Here is a 25,883-nt window from a genome sequence, read left to right as displayed (position 1 = left end):
GAAGGTCCAGAACACAGCACAGAGGCTGGCGCTAGAGACTCAGACTGAGGGGAGAGGAGACAGTGGGCCAGCCTAGCTAAGAAGTGAACCTGGTAGAGGAAGCCCAAGTCAGGCAGATGAGATTGTGCAGGAGAGCAAACAGAGATGTCAGGTTAAGAAAGAGGGTTCTTTCTGCAGAGGAGACTAAGAGGGCACAACCAGGGCCCTGGGAGGAGGACCAAGACAGCCGCCACAGGAAGGGAGCACTGGCACCTGGGTTACTGCTCGGGCCAAGCACAAAGAGCACGGGATCTTGGCAGCAAGAAGTCCAGAGCCCTTCAGGGAGGTGGTAAGGGTGGAGCCAGCGTGCTATGGTTGAGGCAGGATGAGGAAGTGGAGCCCCTCAAGCCCCTGTTTTCCTGAAGGAGGAAAGGTTTCCTCTTACAGGGCCTTTTTTGAGAATGAGATTTAACCTGAAACCCCAGCTGGGCCCAGCAGCCGGTCCCTCCCAGAACAAGAGGGGCTGCTTGGGCTAATCCTGGAATCCCAGGACGCAAACATCTCTGTGTTTCTGCTAGGAAAGTGAAGGCTCCAGGCCCTGGAAGGACTACAAGAAGGCACTCACCTGGGGATTCTAGCTCTGCGGGTAGCGTCTATTCTGGGAGGTTCTGTCCCTCAGGAAGTGTGGCTGCTGGTTGGTGATGTAACAAGGGAACAAGGGAAAACTGGTGTGAGGCAGGGAGCCTCGGAAACCTCATGGGGGAGATTAAGGCTTCGGCTCAGCCCAAACGAGTCCAGCCCTGAAGCTGAGCCGCTCCTGCAGCTTCTCCAACAGAGGTCAGAACCCTACTAGACCACCAGACAGGATGGGTCGGGGAGATCAAGGAGTCCCCATGCCTCCTCCCCCCGCAGCCTGGCTTCTCTACCCCTCCAACCCCCCGCGCCCCCCGAGGGCTCTCCAGCCTCCTTAGCCAGTTTCACTGCAGGAGAAGCAAGGCAGGTGGAGGCACAGGTGGGAGCTCCCTAGAGGGGGGCCCGGCAGACAACAGGGGGAGGGCTGGGGGGGAGGTCGGCCTCAGGCCAGCCCGAGCTTATGCAGGTGACTTGGCTTTGGAGAACACAGCTGTTTGCGGGGAAGACCTTAAGGAGTTACCCTGAGCTCTGAGCTCTCATCCCTGGGGCGGGGGTGGGGGCCTCTTACAACTCACCCTCCTCCAGCAAGAACCCACTTGGGGTTGCACCTGTGACCTTCCTTCCTGTCACCCCACGTGGGGAGGGGGCAGACCTGGTGAGCAGGGCCACACCCAGCCACACCCCAAGGGTCTATTCACTAGAGCATCCGGCTCAGGCGGTGCTGCCTGGACCAGCTGTTCCTTCCCCCACCCAGCTCCCTGCCCCCACCTTGTCCCTAGATGCTTGGCCCTGCTCTGTGCTTTCCCAGGGGACTCGACCACAGCAGACAGCAGGGATGCCTCGCACCCGGCCCTGGACCCTGGGTTCAGCCTGTGACCCGGTCCTTCTGGGCCGGGTATTTCCCCTTTGGCAGGAGAGAGGAGAGACATGACCTGCCCCAGAAACATCAGGTGCCATTCAGACCAAGATAAAGAGATTCAGCGCATTTATTCAGGCGTGGAGTCAGCAGGTGGGGCCGGTAAGAGGCTCAGGGTTTCCACTCAATGACTTTGATGGCGATCTGGGCTGCCCGCTGCACAGCCGCGCTGCTGTCCTCCTCGAGGGCCCGTAAGGTGGGCACGTGGGACTGCAGGAGCTTGCGGCCCTCGGGGGCCTCGGCCAGCATGGTGAGGACCTTAATGGCATTGAGGCGCGCCTTGCTCAAGGATGAGTGCAGTAGCTCCAGCAGCGGACGGATGGCCTCCGCGTCCAGGGCCGCGTACTTCCCTGCAGGGCACCAACGCCAGGCGTCCCTGGGGGGTCCCTGCCCACCTCCCTCGCCCCCCAGCCCTCCCAACGCAGGATCCACACCCTCCCTGCCCCCAGCCTGGGCCCCACAAGCTCCCCAGCTGGCTTCTCCCCAACCACCAGGTACCTGTCCCGCAACCCAGTCCTCTCTAGGCAGCATGAGGGGTCTTTTGAAAATTAAAATCCAATCGAATGAGAAGGGGAGACGCCCCTCCTTAATCCTTACTTGCTGCCCACCCCCTCACCCGCTGAAACGCCACGCTGCCGCCCCCGCCTCCACCCCCTGCCCCCTGTTCTCCTGCACCGAGCACTCTCTTTGCTGCCAGACCGGCCAGCCCCTTTTGCCCTGCGAGCTCCCCTCTCAGAGGACGCTCTGCCCCGGTACTGTGCCCACCGTCTCCCCCAGGTCACTCTTCACTCTGCCGCCCCTGCCAACCTCAGACAGCAGAGGCCGAGACGTCTGGGTCCCCATCGCCCAGCACAGAGCCTGGCCTGTGGCAGGGGCTCAGGGCTCCTCGACTGGAGTGCTAGCTCAGCGAAGTGACCTCACCTCCCCCAAATTCCCATGTTGTCCGGGCTCCCTGAGAGCCCCCCAGCCCTCCAAGCACTCCTACAGGAAGCCCAGGTAAGACACTGACTGCACTGAGGACGCCCGCGAGATCCACGCTCACGGGGAGCCCCACACTGGGGGTCGGCACCCTGACCGCATGATCAATCAGAAGCGGGCTGTGGACTCTGGGAAGGCCCCAACCTCTCCCCCTGGTGCGTCTCAGATTTCACCATCAGGACGAACTGGGGAGTGGCAAGCAGTCCCAGCGCTGGGGGGATCTGCAGACTGCTGACTGAGAATCAGAGGCCCAGGTAGTTCTCCGTGGATCAGCAGGGAAGCTCAGGGCATGGGGCTGGCACAGGCATGGGAAGGTCAGACAGCTTTCAGAGGTCCTGCGGGGACCCTAGCCTCCAGGTGGGGAAACCAGCCCAGGCCCTTCCTACCGCCCAGGTCGGGTGACTGAGCATGGAAGCCTGGCTGCTGGGAGTCCGCATGGGGGTTGTAGCCTTACGCTCCTATTCGCCCCCTCCACACTGAGAAAAGTAACATTGATCAGGAAACACGGCAGAAGCAAGGGCTCCAGTGTTTGCTTAGACCTCAGCATAACGGACTCATGAGTGGCAAACGAATCAACCCCAGAATTTCAGCTCACAAGGGGCCGGGGTCAGACGCGGGAATTCCAAAACCATGGAACAGAGGGAATAACAGGGAGGGGCCCCAGGCGGTGGGCCCTCTGTGGCCTGGAAGGAGAGGGCGGAGCCTGGGACCAGGGAGGGGCAGTACTCAGCTTGCTAGGGGGCTGCAGTGACCCCCAACCCTGTAAGCGCCGACGCCCAGCCAGCGGGCAGCCTCACCTTCGGTGGTCACTGTGACGTACATGAGGGCCCCAGCTGCATTGGCCTGCACCTCCTCTTCCTTGTCCTTCAGCAGGTGCACCAGGATGGGGATGACGTCGTGCTGCCACATCTGGTTCTTGCCCTCCAGGGGGATGCTGGGCCAGAGAGGGGGCAGCTGGGTGGCTGCACTTGGAGGAAGAGGGGGACAGGGCCCAGGACCACCCCAGGGGGACACCAGGGGAAAGGACTTGGGTTGAGACCATCCCTGGTGGCCACGCCAGGGTGCAGAGGAGCACTGGTGTGAGGTGTGGGTCCCACCCCGACACTCAGACGACCTGGGAGCACGGCCTGGGGCCATAGGAGGCCAGACCCAGGAGCCAGGGGTGGTGAAATGAAGGGAGGTGGCCACAGCTAAAGCAGCTCTGAGGCTCTGTGATCCTCAGGCTCCAGGCTGGGATTTAGACTATGATCACAGTGACACTGGGTCACTAGTGACTAGACGCCCGCGGCTCCACGTCCTGACCTGTGAAGGGAGCCACCACCTTCCTCGGAGGAGGTCTAAGTGTGCAGATGGCACCTCCTGTGTTTGCCTTCCTCATGGGAGGGGGACAACCCTCTCGTTTTTGCCAGGAGTGGGGGCTTCCTGGGACACAGGACTGTCAGGGCTAAACCCAGGCCTGGGCAGGCAGATGCCCCAGTGGAGGGCTCCTCTTCCGCCAGGGCACAAGCAGGTGAGGGGAAGCAGGGGCCTGGGGCGCCACTCCTGCCCTCCCCGCTCCGTCCCTTGTCCCCGACCAGGCCTCACCTGACTGCGATTAGTGCTTGGGTGGCTTTGCTGCGGATGTTGCTGTTGGCGCTCAGGAGCTTCTCCTTCAGGAAGGGCACCGCCCGGCTGGCCAGTGCCTCGGTGGCGTCCTCCATCAGGCAGGCGGCCAGCGTGTCCAGGAGGAGCTCCTGGATCCCTTCCTCCTCCCTCTGCAGCTTCCACACCAGCGAGGGGATCAGGCTGCTGTTGACAATGCCCTTGGCGCCTGCAGGACAGGAACGGGCGCTGAGGGTGGGCCATGGGCCACCTCCCACCTGTCACCTGTGCTGGGAGCCAGAGGGTTGGCGGGGGGGGGGGGGTGGTATTTGACAAGATAAATTGCAAATCCCCCCCTCCCACTGCCAGGCAGGGGGCCCGAGCAGCCAGCATGTGGCCATGGGTGACTAGCTGGGGTGAGAACCACGAGGACCCCAAAGGTCCAGCCTTTGGTCACCTGTGACTGGGGGCACCAGCCTGAAACAGTGGCCTGAGAAGCAGCAGCCTCCTCTGCAGGGCCCAGGCACACGGGGAGCCTCCCTCCCCCGCCAACCATGGTGCAGCAGAGAGAAGGATGGGGGACAGGGCAGGGGGACCCGTCAATTCCCTCCTTCCCATCTGCAACATCTCTGTGATGCTGGAGCCACAGATCAGCCTGGCCAGCCGTGGGGACAGGAAGAAAGCTTGCAGTGGGGTCTGAGGTAGAAGATTTAGAGTGAACAGGCCGGCATCTTAGGTAAAAAGAGCTGTGCCCCCAACCACAGTTGGTGGGCAATCCACAGAGTCTGGCCAAGGGGTCTAAAGGCGCCTGGTGGCCCTCAGGGAGGGGGCTCCACATGGCACAGCTGGGAGAAAATGCAGCGAGCCACCCCCCTTCCACTGTGAACGGTTCTGCCTCACTCCTTCCAGCCTCTACTCCCACCTGGGGGGTCAGTACACGGCTGGCTGCCCAGAGGAGACCCCAGAGATGGCCCAGGCGGCAGCCCAAGGGTGCTCACAAGTGCCCAGAACTGCTGGCAGAGCGGCCGCCACAGGAAGAGAGTGGGCACCGGGGAGGGCAGCCCTTCCCTGCCGCTCTAGGTGTCACTACTGCCCGACAGCCCACCCTCTCCCCGGCCTCCCCAGCAGCCCAGGCTGCCCACCGTGAAGCCATCCAGAGCCCCCATGGAGGTGCCACCAGCGGTCACCTCTGTCTTCCGCCTCCCCAGCTCAACTCTCTAATTTACTCTAGAGAGACAAGTAAACAGGTTCATTAGCCTAAAGGTCTCTGAGTGCCAATTAGCATCAGGGATTTCCTCTTTGAAGACACCACCCAGCCTCCCACCCTCACTCCCCGAGGACATCAAATGGCAGGTGCCTGGGGTTAGGGGGTGGAGAGGCAGGGCAGCATGTCCAGAGGCTCCAGTGCCCCCAGCCAGCTTCTCACTGGGGTGTCCGGTGGAGCCGCTAGCTCTGTCCATTTGTTCTCAGGATGCTCACAACACAGGAAAAGCAGTTTCCTGCTGCTTCAGGAGTACTGGGCTTTTTAAGATTTAATATACACAGATTAAAAAAAAAAAAAAAAGGCTAGGTTGGACTCCTAAATGCATCCAACTATGTGACCTTAGACAAGTTACTTACCCTCTCTGAACCTGGTTTCCTTATTATTAATACAAGCCCACCTGGCAGGGGGTTGTGCAGTATCAGTGGAGTAGGGGGTGGGAAAGTGCTCTGTGTAAGGGACTGTCACCATGTGCCCAGACACCCAGGCCTGGCACAGCGAGAGTCTCCCAAATACCACCAACATTGAATTCCAGCTGCAGGCAAGCCTGTGGGTGGGGGTAAGGGCTGAGGAGCAGGATACAGACATAAAAGCTGCACAGTCCCTGCCCTGCAAGAACACCTGTCAGTGGTCCCGAAGCCACCTCTCCTGGGCGCCTGAGGCCTCCCTCCCCTTCAGCCCTGCCCTCCGGCCGGGCCACCACCAGACAGCACATCTGGGCCTCCTGCTCCGGCTCCAGTTCCAGCTCAGGCACCTGCCCCCAGGCTACCTGCCTGCCCCAGCCACAGTCTCACTCGGCCATGACCTGGACGGCCATTGCCCAGCTCACAGGGCAGAGGTGACAATTTGACCTTCCAAGAAGGACTGTGCTGACCGATGGAGGGATAATGTTCCTGACAGGGGGCCACCTGAGCAAAGGCAGGGGGTGAGGGATTTGTGCATTGTCAATCAGGGCTCGATGGTGGCCTCACTTGCACCCGGGTCTGGGCTTCCCGGGAAAGCCCAGGGAAATGTGCTGCTGTGGGAGCAACAGGATGGGCACAGGCTGGGAGGAGGGCAGAGGGAGGGAGTCAAGGCCGGAAGTTGGAGGTGATCACCTCCACTGCTCCCCCGATTGGTGAGGAAACCAAAGCCCAGAGGGGCAACTGTAGTGCCCAAGGTCATACAGCAGATGGGGAGAGGCCAGGCCTTTAGCCGCCCGGGGTTTTCTTTCCCCGGCATTCATCCTGGGCCTCTGCTCCTAGAAATGCTGAGCACCGGGACCCAGTTCATTTTGAGACAGAGGGAGATTAAAAATAAAACGCGTGCCGGGTGTGCCTCTCTGCTCGTTCACTTTGCTTCTTTTCAGCTAAAAGGAGAGTCGCAGGCCTGGCTATTTATAATTAACCCAGATCTGCAAAGCCTTGTTCTAGTTGGGGGGGGGTGGTGCACAGGCCCCCAAAAAGAAACAAATCAGAGAAACCCACCAGGCCCCCGACAGCCTGAGACCTGGCTGGCCGGGTTGGGGTGAGCAGGACAGGTGGGGCATGGAGAAGAGCCGGCCAGGAGGGGGCACCCTCGGGCAGTGGGGAGACCAGTGGGAGAGTCTCCGGGGACCGGTCATTACTGCCTGGGTTGACACATGTAGATGAGGAATTCCAGGTCCTAGGGGCTCTGGATGTGCAGGAAGGGAGGCCTGGGGGAGCCAGGCCTTGTGGGGCAGAGGGGCAACAGTGTGAGGCTCGGGTGTGCTTGGGGAGGGCCCAGACTGGCATGGCTACTGGGCTAGGGTGGGCTGGTTGATGGGCCACAAAGCTCAGCTGGGATTGAGGGTCACTATGCCCCTGGAGTGGAACCCCTGGGGTTGAGGTTTGGCCACTTCCTGGGGGCCACCTCGAAGGGCCCCTCCTCGGCCATCTCTCCCTGCTGGTTGGTGAGGTGCTGGGTGGGCTCAATCACCAGAGCCCCCTCCCCCTTTCTTCCTCGGAGCCGAGCTGTGGTCTCCTGGTCCCGTTCTCCCGGCAAGTGAGGACTCAGCCCCGGGAGCACGCATCCACGCCTGGCGCCCGGGCCCCACCATGCCTTATCTCAACTCGCCTGCCCAGCTTTAGCCTCGTGTGTCCCCCACTGACCACCCCCGCCGTGCCTGCCTTTGCTCGTGGGGACCCCTCGCTGTCCTCAGCTTACTCGGCCCCTCAATAGCACGTGACATGCTGACCATGTTTTCCTCCCGAGATACTCCCCCCGTGGCCCTGGGACCTCAGCTCCCCGCTTCCACCTCTCCGGCTGCTCCTCCATGTGCTTAGCAAGCACCCCCCCCTCCCTCCGGCATCCCCCACAACGTGGTCCTTGGCCCCCACCATCCCCCCTTTCCCCTCCACCAGGGGCAGCTCCTCTCAGGCTGCAGACACCACAAGGCCGTCCACTGACACCAGGTTGCCTGGCCATCCCCCCGCCTAGGCTGAACTCGGCCTCATGGACTGACTTCTCTGCTTTCTTATTTTCTCTGGGCTGACTAGCTGACATTTTTACTTGATTCTGCATTTAGAACGACGCACCCTGTGGGACCAGGCCTACTGTAAATAAACATGAAACAAAAACTTGCCATCCTCCTTCTCCAATTTAAAAAGCTAATCTTCAAACTCTCCAGTGGTTCTTAGGCCAACGCCCCAATCCTATACAAGGGCCACCAGCCCGCTGCGACTGTTCCCTGCCCCGCCCCAGCCTGGCCTTGTGGCATCTTCACGGCTCTGGCCGCACTGGTCCTCTGGGTTCGTCCAGGCCTCACACTCCTTCATGCCCAGCGTCTTCCCCACCGTGGAACGTGCTTCCTCCCGCTCCAGGTCATGGGCACCTCCATCCTGCTCCCCCTGCCACAGAGCCCTGATGGGTCTCCCCCTCCAGGCTTCACACAACCATCACGGGGGTACTATCGTGCAGGGGGTCTAGCAGGCAGGCTTGGGTCTGTCTAAATGCTAGGACTGTGCCGAGCGCAGAGGAGGTCGTCAGTAAATGCTTGCTGGCTGAAGGCTTACAATCCCTGCTTGACCCTGGGGGAGCTCTCACTTCCAGGGTCAGGGGAGGGGGCAGCAGCCAGCCCCATCGGGCCCCTCCGTGGGCTAGCCCCTCATCTCACACCTGGACTGCTATGCGGGGTCTTCCCATGCTTGCAGCTAGGTTTGCCCCTGCAAACAGCTCACTTCTGACCCCTGGTCCCCCAATTGCCCTCACCATCTCTGAACATGTGTCAACATGCATCTCCTGTCAGAATCACCCTCTAGGGACCATCTATTGTTATATTTGTCTCCTTTTGATAGAAGAGGGAACTGAGGCTCAATAACTCACCCAAGGGTATACTCTCATCCAGGTGAAATAACTCACCCCCAGGGCAGGGCCTGTGCCTGTTTCCTTCCTGCTACCACGGCCATTGGCCTCTGAGTGGACCTCTGGGCAGAGGCCCAGCCTGACCCAGCCTGGCGGTGTGGAGGACACGCACACAAAGGAGCCCACTATAGTCGGCCACTTTCCACTGGTCCTCAGGGGCCACCCCGAGCCAGCATGTGCCAGGTCTAGTCTAGGTCCGCCTCAAGATGCCCATAACCAACATCTGTCCCGTCTCTGACTGTTTAGGCAGCACCTTCACAGGTGTGCAACGTCGCTGGGGGATGTAGTGCAATGGTCTCCATTTCACAGCAGAGGAAACACTCTCAGAGAGGTTAGGGGATGACATTGAGATGCCACAGTGTCCAGCTGGCAGAGCTGGTCCCTGCCTTCTGACCACAGGCCTGGCCCTATCTCCCTCTGCCAACGGTCCGTTCCAGTGCTTCTGCCCACCAGTGGGGTGATCCTAGTAATAGGACCATGGAGGTGTAGGGTGATAGGGAAGTGTTAGCGGGGAACATCTGCATTTACCTGGATGCTCTGGGGTGCACAGAACTTCAGGTTACAGTGATGGAAAGGACAGAGAGTGGCACTAATGTCTTGGTTCTGGCCTGAGTCTTTAACGCACAGGAGTGAGGGGCTCCTGGCTCTGAGGCCCACAGATTGGCTCCCCCTGAAATTGAAAGCAGAAGTTGGCAGGTGCCCTTTGGTGCATTTTGCTGAGCACCAATGCCTTCTGTGAGCTTCCCAAAGGCGCCCATGGGACCCTAGCCTCAACTGAGCTGGCTCCCTCCCGCCTCTCTGGTCTGGGGGACCGCTCCTGGGCCCCCCTCCTGTCCCCCCTTCTAAGGCAACCTTCCGTGGCCAGGATTGCCAGGGACCCTGAAGAGCCCTTACCTGCTGCAGGCGCGAGCAGCAAAGATGACTAATGCCCCCTCCCATCGCTGCAAAACGTCACCGGCGTAAACCTTTAGGATTTGAACAGCCCTTTCACACGTCCTAGCCTACTGTCGCGACAACTCAGGGAAGCAGGTGCCACTAGCCCCACTTTGCAAACAGGCTCATTAGAGGTCAGTCAGTTGTCCAAGGTCGCGGAGCTCAGAAAGGGCAGACAGCGTTCGAATTTGGGCCAGGAAGGCGGGCGGGGCCGGGCCCATCCACTGCTCTCCGGCTCGGCCTCCCGCGGGGTGGGCGCCCGGCCTCGGCGCAGCGGGATCGCAGGGACCCCGGTGCCCGCGGCGGTGGCAGCGGCTGCCAGACCCCGGCACGCGCGGAGCCGAGGCCCCGCCCCTGCCCGTCGTCATTGGTCTGCGGGCGCGTCCGTCAGCCGCTCGCGCCCAATGGGCGGCGGGCCGGCGCTCGTGGCGGAGCTGTGGCGCCCTGAGCGTGGACTCCGGCGGGCGCGCGGCTCCCCGCCCGCGGTTGGCCCGGCAACGCGCTGCGCTCGCGGCTCCGCCCCCTGCCGGCGGCGCGGCGCGGGGCGGGCGGACCCGCGGGCGGCGGCGCGGGCGGCGCGGGAGAGCGGGCGGAGGGAGCCAGGCCGGCGGAGCGTGTGCGCCGCCCGCGGCCCGGTCACGTCCCCGCGCGGGCGCCTCCGCCCGCGTCGTGCGGAACGAGGGCGCCGCGGCCCGCGCTCGCCGCCCCGCCCCGCGCCGCCGGAGCAGCTCGGCCACGCACCGCGCCGCGGCCCGGAGGTGAGTGAGCGGCCCCGAGGCCGGGGCACGCGGCGGACCTGGGGACCGGGGGCGCGGCCGGGGGCCAACCCGCCCGCACCGAACTCCGCCCGGGCCTTTGTGCCGGGGCCCCGCCCGAGCGGGGGGCGCCGGGCGCGACGGCCGGGATGCGGGCCTGGTGGGGGCGGCGCGGCGGGGGTGCCCGCGCGATGGGCAGGGGCGCCGCGGGCAGGCAGGTGCTGGGAGGGGCGCCTGGGCCCAGGAAGGCGGGCAGGGGCCCAGGGCTGCCACTGGTGCGGGGCCGGGCCGGCGACCTGCGGGAGAGGCGCCCGGCGGGGTCTCCCGGGGGGCAGCGGGAGCGCCGGCGCGTGGCCCTGGCTGAAACGGAGGCGAGGGCCCCGGAGGCCTGGGCCCGGGGACGCACGGCTCGCTGTTTTCGGTCACCGCTCTTGCAGCGAGCAGGTTCCTCGGAGGCATTTAGAGCGAGAGGCGAGTATCGACCCGCTGCGATTGTGATAGGTTCCCGGCTCGATATTTTTTCCCTTAAAAGGCGGTGGGGGCTTGGGGTGGGGGGGAGGGCCTCGGGCCGGGGCTCAGCGTCCTGCCGGGGACCCGAGGGGCTCTGGCTTCACGGCGGCGCTGAGCCTCTCTGGGCGTTGGTGGCAGGATTCTGCCGAGGCCGAGAATTGGGGTTCTCTGTGACCAGAGAAGAGGATGGGAAGGCGGCGCCCAGGCCGGGGAGTCCGTGTCTGGGGATGGAGGGACCCGCCTTGGGGGAAATCTGCTCGTTTGGGGAGGCATCTGTCCCCTGACCGCCCCTTTCTGCCCAAGTGATCTCCCTGCCCTGGGGATCGAGTCCCTCTGCCTTCTGCTCAGTCTGGAGGAGGCTCCTTGGCCAAATTCAATTAAGCAAATGTTTACTGAGCAGTTGCTCCCCCGGGGCCTGGTGCTGGGGTGGGAGTGAACTGGCCCTGCCCTCCTGGGACTGACTCACCGCCCCCACGGGGGAGAAGCGTCTCTGCTCAGAGAACCCAGCCCTGAAGGTGGGTGTTGGGGCCCCGAGTGGGGCCGGGGTCGGACGGGCCTGTGGGCAAAGTGACATTTGAACTGGAGCTTGAAGGACACGGTCACGGTTGGGGTGGGCATTGCGGGCAGAGGGGAGAGCGTGGACGGAAGCACAGAGAGGGCGCTCAGGCAGTCCAGTCTGGCAGGAGCACAGGAGGTCAGGCGGGAAAGGGCGGAGGCTGCCCAGGGCTGGGGCCGCTGGGGGAAACAGATGACCCTGGAGCCTGCTTCAGTGGTGGCCGCAGTCTCCTCACCTGTGCAAAGAGCAGCTCCGTGACCCAGAACCGAGTGGGCCTGGAGAAGAGCCGGGAAGACCCTGAGGGCTGCTCGTAGCCTAGGACCGCCCTTCCAGGCAGGGCCAGGGTCCTGGGTAACCAACCCCTGGCCTCCTTCCTGGCCAGCATGGAGGATGATGTTGAGCTGGTGGCTCTGTCCCTTTGGGGCGTGGACGTTCGTGAGCAGTAACCGTGGAGACGTGGGAGTCTCCATGCAGCGGCTGATGGTGAGGGAGGGCCTGGCCATGCCCGGATGCAGTGGTGCGCCTTCAACATTCCCCGTGCTTCAGGGTCGATGGACAAGATGCTGGCATTTGGCTTAAAGCTCTTGTGTGTCATACCAGACCCTGATTTTCTGAGATGGAGGTGAATAAAACAGTCCCTCCCCCTCGGAAGGCTGGTGTTACCTTCTGCTGTAGATCTGCTGGCTTGCCCGCTGCCGGGGAGGTTTTTCCCTCTGAAGGGGCTGTTTGTCACTCATCTGTGTAGCGTGCCCCCTCCCTGACCCACCCCCAGCCACACACTGGCTTCTGGCCGAGGCCCAGCTTGCTGCAAGGAGAGCAGGGCCCCTGCCTGCCCTCGTGAGGGTGCGTGCTCAGCACGATGGAGCTGCCTTGCTCCATGCTGTCGCCCGGCCCCTTTCTGGGGGCCTGCTATGAGACTCCAGATTTGGGACACGGGGAATGAATTCCCCGTTCTGTCCCCAACTCCTCAGCTCTTCTGTCTCCTGGAGTCCCAGGAGGAGAAGCACCCTGACTGGCTCTTAGGAGCTTCTAGGGCAATTCCAGGAACTTCTGGGTAAGCAGGAGGACTTGACAGGGCTGCCCAGGGCCCCTGCAGGGAGGCCGGTGGGATGCAGGGGCGAACGGCAGGGAAGGCTGGCCTCAACCCAGCCGCGTGGCTGTCTTGTGTGCACATGCAATGACCGAGTGCCGCACTTTCCCCACTGGTCATGAGGACAAGGCAGCCCTGACTGCCCCGTGCTGGCCCTCTGAAGACCCAAAATTCTGTGCGGCTGTAGGGTATTTTCCCTGCTGCCGACCGTGGCTGGGCTTGCAGGAACCCTGGAGGAGGCAGATTAGCACACTGCACCCTCAGGAAGGAAACCCGGGGTAACTGAGCCCCAGGGGCAGTCCTGTGGGCTGGCAGGGCAGAGGGCACAGGGAAGTGGACAGAGGCATCAGGGCAGACGCTGAGGGTCAGCCCAGGTAGGAGCCCAGAGCGGTGGCCTGACAGCTTGTGCAGACTCGGGGGCGGTGGAGGCGGGGAGCCCCAGTGGAGGCAGCGGAAGACCTGGGTCAGGCCTGGCCCTGCGCACCACCCCCCTCCCGCCCAGCCCCATCCTCTACGAGCCTCCTCATCCTCACCACAAACAGAGCCAAGAGTGCCCTGCCCATCCCCGCACGGTCCTCCCCACATCCACGCTGGCAGGGGAGGTGCCTCCCAGGAGCGAACTGACAGGGACTAACTCACAGGGACCATCTGGATCCCTGGGCTCGCGGGGGAGCCAAGGGAACGGAACCTCACCTGTTCGCTCGGCTCAGCCGTTCGTTCCTTTGGCTGATCTTTACCAGCACCTGCAAGGGCTAGGGCCATGCCCGGCGCAGGGACACGGCAGGGGGCAGGGCACACAGCACCCATTCCCGTGGCGCTCCCTGAGACCCAGAAGGTTGACAAACACCCGAGTAGCTGAATGCCAGGCAGGACAAAGGCCGTGAAGAGCCTAAAGCAGAAGGGGGTGGGGGTCCTGTGTGGAGGGGCCATTGGCACAGCACCATGGAGAGGCCATGGGTGAGTTGTGAGACCGACGAAGAGCACCAGGAGGGAGGATGGCAGGTGCAAAGGCCCTGAGGCCAATGCACTTCTGCAGCTGGAGGCCACCCTGCCCCCCAAGGTCAGGTGGCTGGAGCCCGGGATGGGGGGCGGGGGCGGGGGCGGGGTTGTGGAGCAGGTCAGGTAGGATTACGCTTTTAAAGGACCCGTCTGGCAGATGGCATGGGGGCCGCTACAGCATTCGGGGTGAGGGGCTGCTGACCCAGTGGGGTGGGAGCAGAAGCGGTACTGAGAAGTGGTCGGATGCAGGATTTAGCTTAACAAGGACCTGCTGATGGAGAAGAGGAAAGGACCGCTCTGGAAGGACAGAGTTGGCCTTGGCGAGGAGGAAGACTCAGACGCATCGTGAGAGGTGGGGAATCGGGAGTTGGGTTAGACCCAGGTGGACGTGGGCATACATGGCAGTCAGAGGGGAGAGCCAGGCTGGAACTGGAGACCTGGAGTCCCCCCACCAAGAGTTGGGGGGCAGGGGCCGGCAAGGTCACTCAGGGATCAAGGGCAGGTGGGACCAGAAGGGGCAGAGCCAGGCCTCGGGCCCCATGGCTCAGAGCTGAGCTGAGATTCCAGGGGCTGCACAGGAGGGTGTTCCTGGGAGGGTGGGTCCCCTGCAGTGGGCCTGGGGTGCATGGGGGCTAAGCAACATGGGCAGGACTGGCTACACAATTTGGGGGTCCCTTGTTAAAAATGATTAAGCATTTCAGGACAGTGACAGCAGAGTGTCAGGCTGGGCATGGCGCGCATGTGCACGCCTGGGAAGGCCAGTCGTGGTGGCTGCCAGGACGGTGCCCTGGGCCGGCGACCACTCTGCCCTTCACCTGCCTCCCATGGGCAGGTGGGCTGTGTCGGGCACCTCGGGCCATGGCGGCTGCACCCTGGCCTCTGTGAGCGGCGCTTCTCCCCCTCTGTCCGTGGACCCCCGGCCTCCGTCCCTCGGGCAGGAGACACAGCCAGCTGGTAGAGGGCTGGGCAGCCTGTTGACAGGAGCGGGTGCATGTGGCGGGTGGCCTCACACACAATGGTTTCCTTGAGTTCGTCTCTTTTCTGAAGGAACCTGCCACATCACAGAGTTTTGAGTTATTTGCTTCTAAATTAAGGTATAACTCTCTTTTAGAGATGTCCCCGGAGAATCCATCAGAAAGTGCTAAGGAGTGAGGCTGTTAAAATCCGCGGTGCGGTGCTGGGGGTGGGGTGGGGGGAAGTGGTGGCAGACTGTCGAGCCCAGCGCACCCTCCAGCAGCTGCTGACCAGCACGCACCCTCCCCAGGCTCCCCCGGCCCCCGCCTCTACTGGCCGTGCGGCGGCAGTCAGAGCCCAGCTGCAGAAGGAGCCCCTGCCTTGCCGAGCCCCCTGCCCTGGGAGTGGTGACGGTCAGGTCGTGGCGTTGGGTGGAGGGGAGCGGCCGCATGTGTCGTGTCCCCCAGAGCCCCCGGGCAGGCGTTTGTGGAGGGCAGGGACGCTCACTTTCTCCTCTCACAGCCTGTTCCGCCAAGAAGGGGCCTATTTTTACCTCGGTTTTCTCCTCTCGGTGGAGGAGACTGGGACCCGGGGAGGTGGGGTGGCTCCTGAGTGGGCACCGGCCGGCCCAGACCCCGGGTGGGTGTCCAGGGACCCTGAGGGCTTCTCAGCAGCCCGGGTGGCCCCCCCTTCCTGCAGGCAGCCTGCCTCCGTCCACCCTGGGGTCCCCAGGGGTCCAGGAGGGCTGACTGGTGGGGCTGCTGTGCTGGAGGCTGGCGTGGCGCTGGGGCCAGTGCTAAGGTTCTGGCCGTGGCCTGGTCCTTTCCACTGGGAGGACTGCATCATCACAGCTGCTCTTTCTTCTCACCAGTGGCTCTCAGGCTGGGTCCACACACAACTTGGGGTGTCCAGGAGGAGGCTCTCAGGCCTCCTAATTCTGTTTTCCCGTTGGGGGCCTCTGTCCGGAACAGCGCCTGTGTCCACACCCGCACAGATCCTGTGCCCCTTCCTGCACGTACCCCAGTGTAACCGCTGCCTGTTTTCTTTGTCTGTGCTTGTTCTCCGTCTCTCTCCTGGACCTGAACATAAGCTCTGTGAGGTCAAGACCTTTGTCTGCTGTTCATCACTGAGAACCTGGCCCCCAGAGCCCGGCCTAGCCCTCAGCAGGGAGCCAGGAAACGGCTGTCAAAGGGGGCCACGAACGTGGCAGGTGAGCAGGCCTCCTGGCGGCTGCAGCCTTCACGTTGGAGAACTGTGGCTCCAGCCCAGTCCTCTGCTCCCGTGAGGTGTGCCTGCCGGTTGACAAACACAAACCACCCGCAGGTGGACAACCACTGGCCGGGCGCCCATTAGGCCCGACTGGTTCACTCACGAGCCAGAGGCAGGCAGGCTGCCCAGCTTCTCACGCTGCCGTCACAGGCCCAGGTCCCCCCACCGGGGGTCAGACGCCTCCGGCTGACACTGGTCCCTCAGTGACGCCGTGTGACTCGGTGAGGCCCTAGTTAGTCTGGGAGATGTGCGGTCATGACATTTAGAGTCGCATCCATGGGAAAGTGTGCTCGGAAGGCGAGGGGAGATCCTGGTGGTGGGAAAGGACCACGGCGCCCACAGTGACCACAAGATGACCAAGTGGCCTTTCCAGACAGCCCTTGTGCTCCAGGATGAGCTCAGCAGGGAGCTCGGTGAAGGGCAAAGAACACTGAATGGGAAGCCCGGAGACCTGGGCTTACTCCACCTGCAGTGTAGACACAGTGAATCCTCTTCACTCTGGGCCTCTGTATCCTCACCTTCAGATCAGGCTGGGTCGAGGGTGCAGGTAGTCTTCATTTCTTACTCCAACTCTGGAGGGGCTGCCCAAAGCAGTGTTGAGAAGGATTCTGAGGCTGTGTGGTGGCTCAGAGGAAAGTGGTTGTGGTTGATTAGTGGTGTCTGCAGTGGTACAGGAAGCGGGATTTAGCCGTTCTTTCCAGGGGCTGCTCGAGCCCACACACCGCGCCCTCCCTCCTGCCCAGCAGCTCCAGCTCATCCTCCTACCCGTGGCAGCCTCTCCATACCCTGGTCGAGTGAATGAGCAGGTGATTGAGCCTCGTGCTCAGCTCTGCTTGGCCTAGAGCCCTGAGAAGCCTGCCTGGAGCCGGGAGACCAGGTAACCCCTGGCCGTGCTAACCGGTGCTAACGTGCTAACCGGTGTGGTTCCAGCTCTGGGTGTTGTAGGAGTGGGGACAGTGCAGGAGGAGGGGGTGGGTGACGGGCAGGGCCGTGGTGTGAGTCCCAGGCTCCCAAGGATGGGTCACCAGGCTTCACCAGGGATGAAGATGAGAAAAGGCTCCAAGCTGCCAGGAGGGGTCCCTGAAGACCCTGTCAAGGACTTGACACCTGCAGCCCTCACCCTGGCTCCAGCAGGCCCTCGTGACCCCAGCTGGTGTTGCGCACCCCCCCATCCCCGCCCTGCCACTGTGCCAGCGAGGCTGTGGGCGGGGCAGGGCAGGGCAGTGTGGAAGGGGCCAGGCCAGGGAAGGAGCAGTCCCCACCTGAGGACCTTTCTCAGGTCGTCTACCTCTGTGCTGACCGAGGGCCTGGCCCTCACGCCTCCTCCCTGCCCCTGCATGGCACATCCTCTGTGACCCCAGCTGTCCCACTGTGTGTGGCCTCTGGCCTGCCCACCTGTCCCCTCTTGCTTCCTGTGGCCCCACAGAGAGACCGCCACCGCCAGCCAGCCTACTATCTGGCCCTCTTCAGTGCTTCTGGGTGCAGTGGCTCTGTCCCTGAGCTGGGCTTTCCTCCAACGTGGTCGCCCCCCTCACCCGCTCCGTTACCTCTGATATGCTGTGCAAACATATTTCTCGATAAAATGCTGGGAAGAAAAATAATTAGAGTGTTGCCTCCATTATCCAATTTCTGATTAATCAAACTCTCTTTGTCCTCGGCCAAAATCTGTTCATTTCCCTTAAACAATGGGCCAGTGCCAGGCATCGATTTCCTCTGTGTTAACACCACGCACGCATGCACATCCCCAGCCCTGGCCCTGGCCCTGCCCCTGCCCCTGCCCCGTGGCAGGGAGGAGGGAGGCACAGACGGGGCCGCCCTGAGCCCCCAGCACCACCCTCTGCCTCCAGGAAGCTCCACGACCTCGACGCACCCACCATCCCAGCTCCAGCTCCCTGGCTGGGCTCAGCCCCACGTGGCCTCGGTCTCCAGGTGCATTAGTCTTGTTGCTGGTGGTTCTGGGCTCTCCTGGGGCAGGAGATGGAGGGATGGAGGGCTGGTGCCGAGTGGTGGAGGGTGTGGCTGCTGGGGACTGGGCAGAAGGGTGAGCTGCGGCCCCAGCTCTGGGGGGACCAGGACTTTGGGACACGTCCCCCTCCCTGGTGCAGGACGGCTGGGGCTGGGCCAGGAGGCCAGGGATGGGGGCCGGGGCCTGTGAGGGGGCCTCAGGGTGCGGATGGGGGCGTGCTTTCAGTGACAGCCGCAGAAACGCAGTGCTCATAGGCTCACCAGATGGGGGGACTCCCTGGGTGGGGGGCTCAGAAGCAGGGCAGAGTCAGGGTCGGTCCGGGCCACGCACCACCGTGTCCATCAGGGGAAGGCCAAAAGGCCTTGCTAGAAGACTTCCCAGAAGTCCCTGCTGGCCCCTGCCTGCCCTGAGTTGGCCCCTCCCTCACTCAGTACAAAGGGCTGGGGTGGATTTATCAGCACCTGCTTCCTGCCACTTACTTCTGGGCCATGGGACGCATTAGTGACAAACAGACCAGAGCCCCTGCCCCGTAAAGCCCCTGCCCCGTGGAGCCAGCGTCTGTAAGCATGATGGGGCGGGAAACATGATAAGCGAGTCACACAGCAGCAGGTTAGAAAGCGACAATGCTGTGTGTGTTTGGGGCGTCATAAATAGGATGGGCGGGGTGCCTCCGAGGAGGGGACCCCTGAGCCGCTGGAGCGGATGCAGTGGCTCTCTGGACAGAGGATGTTCCCGGTGGAGGGAAGAGCCAGTGCAGAGGCCCTGAGCTGTCAGGACAGCACAGCAGGAGGGCTGGGGGTCAGGAGTGGGGAGTGGAGGGAGCATGAGGGTGGGTCAGGGGGTCAGGGCTGGTCGCAGAGCCTCGGGGCCACAGAAGGACTTGGACTCCAGCTCCGAACTGAGATAGATGTCTGGCCTGCTGCGGGAAGGTTTTGAGCACAGGAGAGACTCCGCCTTGTGTTTTTACAGGGATCCCCTGTCCGCCCCGTCGGGAGGAGCAGAGTGTGGGGGTGGGATGGGTCGCTGGGGCAGTCCAGAGAAGGGGCTGAGGGCCGGGCTCCAGGCAGAGGCCCCTGAGGTCAGGCCCAGCCCTGAGCTGAGGCCTTGGGCCTGTTAGGAAGGGGTGGGGGAACAGAGGGAGGTGTGCTGGGCACACGCTAGCCAGTGCCCCCAGCTCCCCTTCCACTGCCTGCTTACAGGAACTACCCTTCCCTCCGAGTGGGGCAGCACTGATTTCATTCACGCTCCGGAGCTCCCTGTCGGTCAGGCCGAGGCGAGGCGAAGCGGTGGCAGAATCCACACCTTCGCCCGGTTCCCAATGGGGCCCGTCCTGCGACCCAACCCCCTCAGCTTGCGTCCTCGACCAATCATGTGCCTGAGAATCCCTGTCTCAGCCTCTGCTTCTCGAGAACCCCGTCCAGACAGGGTCAAGGCCACTGTGGGCTTGAACACTCCCGGGGGTGGCCTGTCTCAGAGGGGAGGACCGGGGCCAGCCGCTGAGAGTGACCTGGGGCAGCCGCCGGCCTCGAGAGGACCCACGGGGCTGGACAGTGTGCATGTTCTGGGCCCTTCCTTGAACCTGGGAGTGGGCTAGGCATCTGACGTTTTTGAGCCACACTGGCCTGGAGACTGAGATCCTGCAGCCTGCAGGTCTGCGTGTGATTAGGAGGCTGGGGAAGGAGGCGGTGAGAAGGGCATGGAAGGAAAAGGGGCTGGACGGAGGTGGTGCTCACCTTCCAGGTGAGAAAAAACAAGAAAGGAGCTGTGAGGGAAGGGAGCCTATAGAGCCCTCGCCAGAGAGGGTCCCACCTGCCACCTGGGGTTGGCCAGGGCAGGGGCTGGGATCATGGGGGGCCACGCACAGAGGCAGAGCACAGGAAAATCAGTCCCCACCCAGCCCAGGGGCCTGAGTGACAGTCAGCAGTTCCCTTGGCTGCGGAAACCTAGGGCCAGGCTCTTGGTGAGTGCACCTCCTTCCCCTTGAGTGTGGAACCTTCCGGTGTTGTTTATTTATTTACTCCAGGCCTGGAGAAATCTCTGGCCTGGTTTCCTCCTGAGTCAGTGTTCCTCAGGCGATGCTATGACATCTCGTCGGGTCGGCCGTGGCAGCTGTGGGCCGGAAGGCTGCACACGTGGCTGGGGCGTCCAGAGCCATGGGACAGTGCAGGGCCAAGGGAAGGGCCTCTCCTGTCACCTGTAGCGGTCCTGAGGCCAAGGGGCTGCCTGGCCAGGGCAGAGCCAGTTGTTGGAGCCTGTCTGCTGCTGGGGGCGCTGACCACCAGCCCCTGTCCTCCTCCCATCTGCTTGGACTCTGGCTCCAAAATAAGCAGGGAACAAGGAGGAGGCAAAGTAAAGGGGCTGCTTTTAAGGGGAGACCCACTGTGGGTCTGGCAGGCAGGCTGGGGTGTGTGGATAAGCTCACCCGGAGCCTGGTCCAGTGGGCTGGGGGGTGGCTGTCGGGGTCCCCAAGCCAGCAGTGTCTCTGTTCCGTGTATCTTCCTGAGCACCTGCTCAGAGGGAAATGGAGCTGGGGCCCTGGGGAGGGGGCACGGGGGTCAGGTGCGGCCGGGCAGGAGGAGCCAGCGGCTGAGGAAGGGCCGTCCTGCGTTAGGTGTGGTTCCACGGCCCAGCAGGGGCGCCAGACACTGGGCTCAAGGTCACTCTGGGCAGGTGATAAGTCCAGCTGGTGCTGCAGTGGCCGGGGTCGCTCAGGAGGGAGGCTCTTGCTGGCCTCCAGGGGGATGTTCTCAGCTGGGTGGCGGGGCGGGCAGGGCGCTGTGGGTGTGGGGGTAGGAGACGCAACCAGGGAGGCTGGCTTTGCCCAGAGGGCAGCTTCCGGGAGGGTGGCCTGTCCCTGTCCCCTTCCAGTGTTACTGGCATCAAGGTAAGCAGGGGTCATCTCAGAGCGAAACGTGTGGCTTTTTAGTCCAGAAGTACGTGTTGTTTTATCAAAAACCATCAAAGCGGTTGGATTCTGCGGTGTGTGATGTCGGCCAGGCCCACGAGCTGTAGGGTATGAGGGAGGCGTGGCCCGCGCTTGCTTTGCGGGCCTTTCCAGGGAAGCCCCGTGCCAGTATCCTCCCTGATGCCTGGATTCAGGCTGGTGATGCAACCCGTGCCCGCCTCCTGCCACCAGTGGCAGCTCCCTGGGAGAACAGGGGTCTCCGGGGGGGCAGTTTCTGCCCTCTGGCCCTTGGGGGGGGGGTCCCTGCCAGGGCAGCCATCTCTGAGCTGCTCCCTAGGGAACTGTGGGAGGGACGCTCCTGGGGTGGACCTGCCCTGAGCTGGGCCCAGGCCAGGCAGGCTCCCCCACTGCCCAGCCGAGCCCTTGGGCAGTGTCACCCCAGCTGTCCCCACCCTGGCCCCATCCCCTCCCCCGCATGACTGGTGGCTTCTTGTCATCTGTCTCCTCCAGCGTCACCTCCTTGGACCTCCCCCCGTCCCACTAGTTGGACGCCCGCCACACACACCTTCTCCCCTTCTCCATGGCACTGCTCTTCACCAGTTCCCCCACCAGAACACAAGCCCCTTGGTGCCCAGACTCACCCCATGTCCCCAAGCTCAGAGCAGAGCCTGACACACAGGCTCTGTCCCCCGAGGGTACCGTGATGATCAGACAGGGCCCAGGGTCGACTGATGGCCTACTGGGAGGGCCGGGGGGGCCCTGATGGGATGGAACTAGCGGATCAGGGGTGGAGCACTTTTCTGAGACAAGAGATGGCATCTGTCCTGAGTGAGGCCGTGGGGTGCAGCGCTGACGCCACCGCCCAGGGGTCCCAGCGGGGAGGGGCTCAGGCCCGGGTATACTCTTCTGCATCCCAGGGGCCGGGCGGCCACCAAACCATGGAGGTGGCCTGAGGCCACAGCTGTGAGCAGCAGCCCCACCACCCTCCTCCAGTAAGGCAGCCTTTCTTCTCTTTCTGTCCTTTTCCTTCAAGGGGAAAATACCAGTTTGGACCTCCCCCCGCCCACCCTGATCCCGTTGTTCAGGAGGAGCAGGGCCACAGCCTCCCTGGCAACACCCTGGTTGGCAGCTGCGACCCCACTTCTGTTCTGGGTTCCTACTGTCTGAGCTGTGACTCGGGCTTTCCGTTCAAAGCAGGAACACGAGGCCAGTTTTAAAGCACAGATGCCTAAGTGAAAACGCAAGTCAGTTTAAGGAAAACCACGGGGTAAATGACAGAGCAGGTGACCAGTGGTACTGTGGGTGCCGGGGGTCCTGGGGGTCGGAGGACCCATGGGCCCGAGCCCTGCAGGCCCCCGCAGGCAGCCCCGAGGAAGTCGCTCCCTCCCCAAACCTCAGTTTCCACACCTGAGGTGCCGTGCCCAGCTCTGGACACCCCGCAAAGCTGAGGCAGGGAGCCGTACTCTCGGGACAGAGGTTCAGGCCGCCCCCCCTGGGGGGGGGCCCCGGCGGCTGAGGGTGCAGCCAGGCCCTCTCCCTGGCCCCCCGGTGCCCAGCTCCCCCGGGGATGGCCCCTCCCTGAGGCCCAGCCCTCAGCTGCCCTGAGTCCGAGGACACATGCAAACGGCCCCTTGGGGTCTGCGGGCCCGGGCTGGCCGGGCAGGGGCTGTTGCGCCCAGAGGTAAAAGGCCCGTCGTGGGGCCGCAGCTTGAGTTCAGGCGGGTGGAGGCGGGGAGCAGAGGGGCGGGGGGTGGTCAGAAGCGTGCAGACAAAGGACATGGGCCTGTTGGGTGCCACGGGCCGGTCTAGGCTGGACTCGAGAAGACCCAACAAGGGGCGCACAGGGGCCTGGCACTCAGGCTCAAGTGTCCACCCAAAGCGGAACTCTGGGCTCCAGCTCACCGGGCGTGCATGGGCAGTGGGAAACGGGTCCTTCTTAAGAGGGGAGGACACAGGTCAGCGGTGACGGCCACAGGGAGGGAGCTGATGCGGGGATGGCAGTTCTGCAGGGCGGGGAGAGGGACCCACTCTTCAGAAGATGGAAACGACTTGAGTGGTTCAGGCCCAGGAGGCCAGCGGCAGAGGCGTGTGTGGACAGGACACGGGCGTTGGGACTCAGGCAGGCCCCCCCCTCTACAGAAGGCTGCAGGGGCCCAGGAGCAGCTGCAGGTGGAGGGGGGACAGCGGTGCTGAGTCACAGCCCCACCCAGCTCCGCGGGGGGCAAGGGGCAGGCTCTGGGGGTGGAAAAGCCCAGGACCTCAGACAGCCCTGGTCCCCGCTCTGGCGCTGGGGACTCGCTGGCTGGGGCGTCAGGTGGGTGGTCTCACTCGGCCTTGCTGGCCCTGTGACCTGGGCTGCCCTCGGCCCTGGGGTCCTCCCCCCACCCCCCGCACAGCTGGCCACCTGAGTGACCTCTGCTTGGGCCTCAAACGCCCCCTCTCAAGCACACCCTGATCTAGTGGCCCAGGGCTCAGCGTGGAGCAGGCTTTCCTTGGGGTGGGGAGGGGGTCTGGAGAGTGAGGGGCTGGGCCCGTCTCATCTCTGTCTCCCTCAGAGGAAGCGGGGACCTGTGAGGAAGGTGCCCCACCCGCCGGGTCCAGGCCTTCTCAGGCCAGTAAGCCGATAAGCCATCTTCTGTCCTTGGAGACCCTCTGGCTTAGCCTGGCTTGGGTGCAACACCTTAGGTGACCTTGACCCTGGGCTCCCTTCCTGCGTTGTCGGGGGTGGGGGCAGGAGGAGCTGCTGGGAGTGAGGTCAGGGGCTGGCGTTCCACAGCCTTGCTCCGCCCCAGCTCCTGACACAGCTGCGAAGAGGGTGACAGCGGACCCGGGTGTCACGTGGTTGGAGCTCTGGGCCAGACCATGGGGGGGCGTCCAGGGTACAGGGCGCCAGATATGCAAAGGCCCCAGAGAGGTGGCAGCAGTGTGTCCCCACACCTGGCTACAGGCCGTCACCAGATTCCGTGACATGAGACTTGAGAGGGCCATGTCTGGGGAAGGGCAGTGTGACAGAAGGGCAATTGGGCCTGCCAGGCGGTGAGCCACGGTCCAGGGTCGGGGGTCGGGGGCAGGGCTGGGAGGTTTTGAAGGGAAGTATCTGCCTGAGACCACAGGAAGGAGAGCAACTTTCAGCCACAGGGCTGCTGAGTGGGCTCTGGGTTTGGGGTCCTGCCCTCGCAGCCTTGGGGTCCACAGGTAGGCGGGTCAGTGAGTCCGGGAGGCCTATGAGGGGCTGTGATGGAGCTTGTCAAGACCCTCAAAGGACCCAGTTTCTCCCCACAGGTGCTGGGAAGCCCCCGTGGGTCCATATGTGTAGACCGAGCCAGCCAGGGGCGCACCTGCCGCTTCTCCCCAGCGTCCCCTCTCCAAGAACAGCCCCCCTCCCGCCCTGGGGCCAGACCCTGGGGCGCCCTGAACCCAACCGCAGCCCCATCCCCTGGACTGCTGCTTGCAGAGCCTTCCCGGCCCAGGGATGCTGTTCACACCCCAGACAACACAGCACTCATCACCCAAACCTTGGCTGGCTCCCACCTGACTCAGGGAAGAGGCCGGCCCCTCACTCTCGGCGCCAGCCCCTAGCATCCGTGCTGTCCCTCTGATGCCAGGCATGTCCCCGTCTCAGGGCCTTTGCACCTGCAGTCCCGCTTTCCTCACCACCTCCTTCCCGGAGGCCGGCCCCCCAGCCTGTGCAGCCTGCATCGGCCCCCTTCCCCCACCCCACTCTCTGGAACTGGGCCCTTCCCTCACCACTGCTCACTTGCTACCTTTGGTCTGATGCCCACCCTTCTCCATCAAGGGTCTTCAGCAGTGCCCCCCCCCCTCCATCACCGCCAGCCGGCCCAGTAAGTAACTGTGAGTGACAGAGCCCTGACTCCTCCACATGCACCCCTGCTCCCCACATGCCACGTGCAGTGGCACAGACGTGCATGTGCACCTCCCTACACGTACATGGACTTGCACGCAGGCACTACCTAGACCAGTGTGTGCACACGTGTGCCGTCCTGCACACGGACGCAGGCACGGATCTGCAGGCATGCGACCACAACACGGATGTGCACCTGCGCCATGGGCTCCTCCCGGCCGGCCCGCCCCCACTTCTCTCCCTGTGCCTCTCTCGTCTGTCTCGGTCCGGCCACCCCGCCTTCCTTTGGTTCCTCGGTCACACCATGGCACCCCTGCCCCCCCCCCCGCCGTACCTCTCCCTCCCCCACTCCTCAGTGATTTCCAGCCAGACCCAGCAGCGCTGTGGTGGGGCGTCCTGGGTGTCGGACCTGGGGACCCATGAACAGTTACTGGCCAGGGAATGATGTGGTCTTCCTGCCCTTGGCCCTGTGTCTCTGGGCTGACTGGGGATGTCCTCGGGGGTCCAGGAAAGCCCAGCCAGACCCAAAGAGATGGAACTGGCAGGAGCCTCCGAGGGGTTGGGGCTGTCCTGAGGTCCCTCTGCTCACAGACCTCCCTGCCTGTGTCCGCGCACAGCCCCAGGCTCCGCCACCCCATAGGTGGCAGTTGGCTCCCAGACTTGGCCCGACACGCACAGTCGCCCCCAGCCACGATTCCCATTTACTCCTCCGTTGCCCTGTGGCTGCACTGGTCAAGGACCACGTGGCCAGCCCCACTTTTCTCATGGGTGTGTTAAAATACAAATAACAAAATTTACCATTTTAACCATTTTTAAATGGTACAGTTTAGTGGCATTAAGTACATTCACGTCGTTGTGCAACCATGACCACCATCATCTCCAGAACCTTTTCATCTTCCCAAACTGAGACTCTGACCCTATTAAGCAACAGCTCCCCAGCCCCCTCTCCAGCCCCTGGCACCATCTACTTTCTGTCCCTATGAACTTGACTGCTCTAAGGACCTTATGTAATTAGAATCCTACAGTATTTGTCCTTTTGTGCCGGGCCTGTTTCACTGAGCATAATGTCCTCAAGGCTCATCCATGTTGTGGCAGGTGTCAGAATGTCCTTCCTTTTTAAGGCTGAATAACATTCCTTTGTATGTTTTTATCACATTTTGTTTGTCCATTTGTCTGTCAGTGGACACTTAAGTTGCTTCTGCTTCTTAGCTATTGTGGATAATGCTGTTATGAACATCGGTGTACAAAAATTGCTTTGAGACTCTGCTTTCAATTCTTTTGGGTATGTACCCAGAGGTGGAATTACTGGATCATGTGGTAGATCTGTTTTTATTTTTGTGAGAAACCTCCATACTGTTTTCTATGGTAGCTGC

At 62.9% G+C, this 25,883-nt stretch overlaps 2 protein-coding genes across 2 annotated transcripts in view; one reads left to right on the top strand and one right to left on the bottom strand.

Moving 5' to 3' along the window:
• Nucleotides 1–1,580: 1,580 nt before the first annotated feature.
• RSPH14 (radial spoke head 14 homolog) overlaps nucleotides 1,581–25,883 on the bottom strand; it is a 61,922-nt gene continuing 37,619 nt past the window's right edge. Inside the window, exons 5-7 of the mRNA XM_082355066.1 lie at nucleotides 4,091–4,316; nucleotides 3,304–3,440; nucleotides 1,581–1,878 (exon numbers count right to left, since the gene is read on the bottom strand). Coding sequence (XP_082211192.1) covers nucleotides 1,640–1,878; nucleotides 3,304–3,440; nucleotides 4,091–4,316 — 602 coding nt within the window. The 3' untranslated portion in view covers nucleotides 1,581–1,639. The remainder of the gene's footprint in view (nucleotides 1,879–3,303; nucleotides 3,441–4,090; nucleotides 4,317–25,883) is intronic.
• Nucleotides 10,189–25,883, top strand: part of GNAZ (G protein subunit alpha z) — a 42,377-nt gene continuing 26,682 nt past the window's right edge. Inside the window, exon 1 of the mRNA XM_082355065.1 lies at nucleotides 10,189–10,402. The gene's annotated coding sequence lies outside the window, so the exon portion shown is untranslated. The remainder of the gene's footprint in view (nucleotides 10,403–25,883) is intronic.

This window comes from Balaenoptera borealis (genome assembly GCF_965194805.1).
Source record: "Balaenoptera borealis genome assembly, chromosome: 14".
Classification (NCBI taxonomy): domain Eukaryota; kingdom Metazoa; phylum Chordata; class Mammalia; order Artiodactyla; family Balaenopteridae; genus Balaenoptera; species Balaenoptera borealis.
This window is presented reverse-complemented; position numbering and strand designations above follow the sequence as displayed.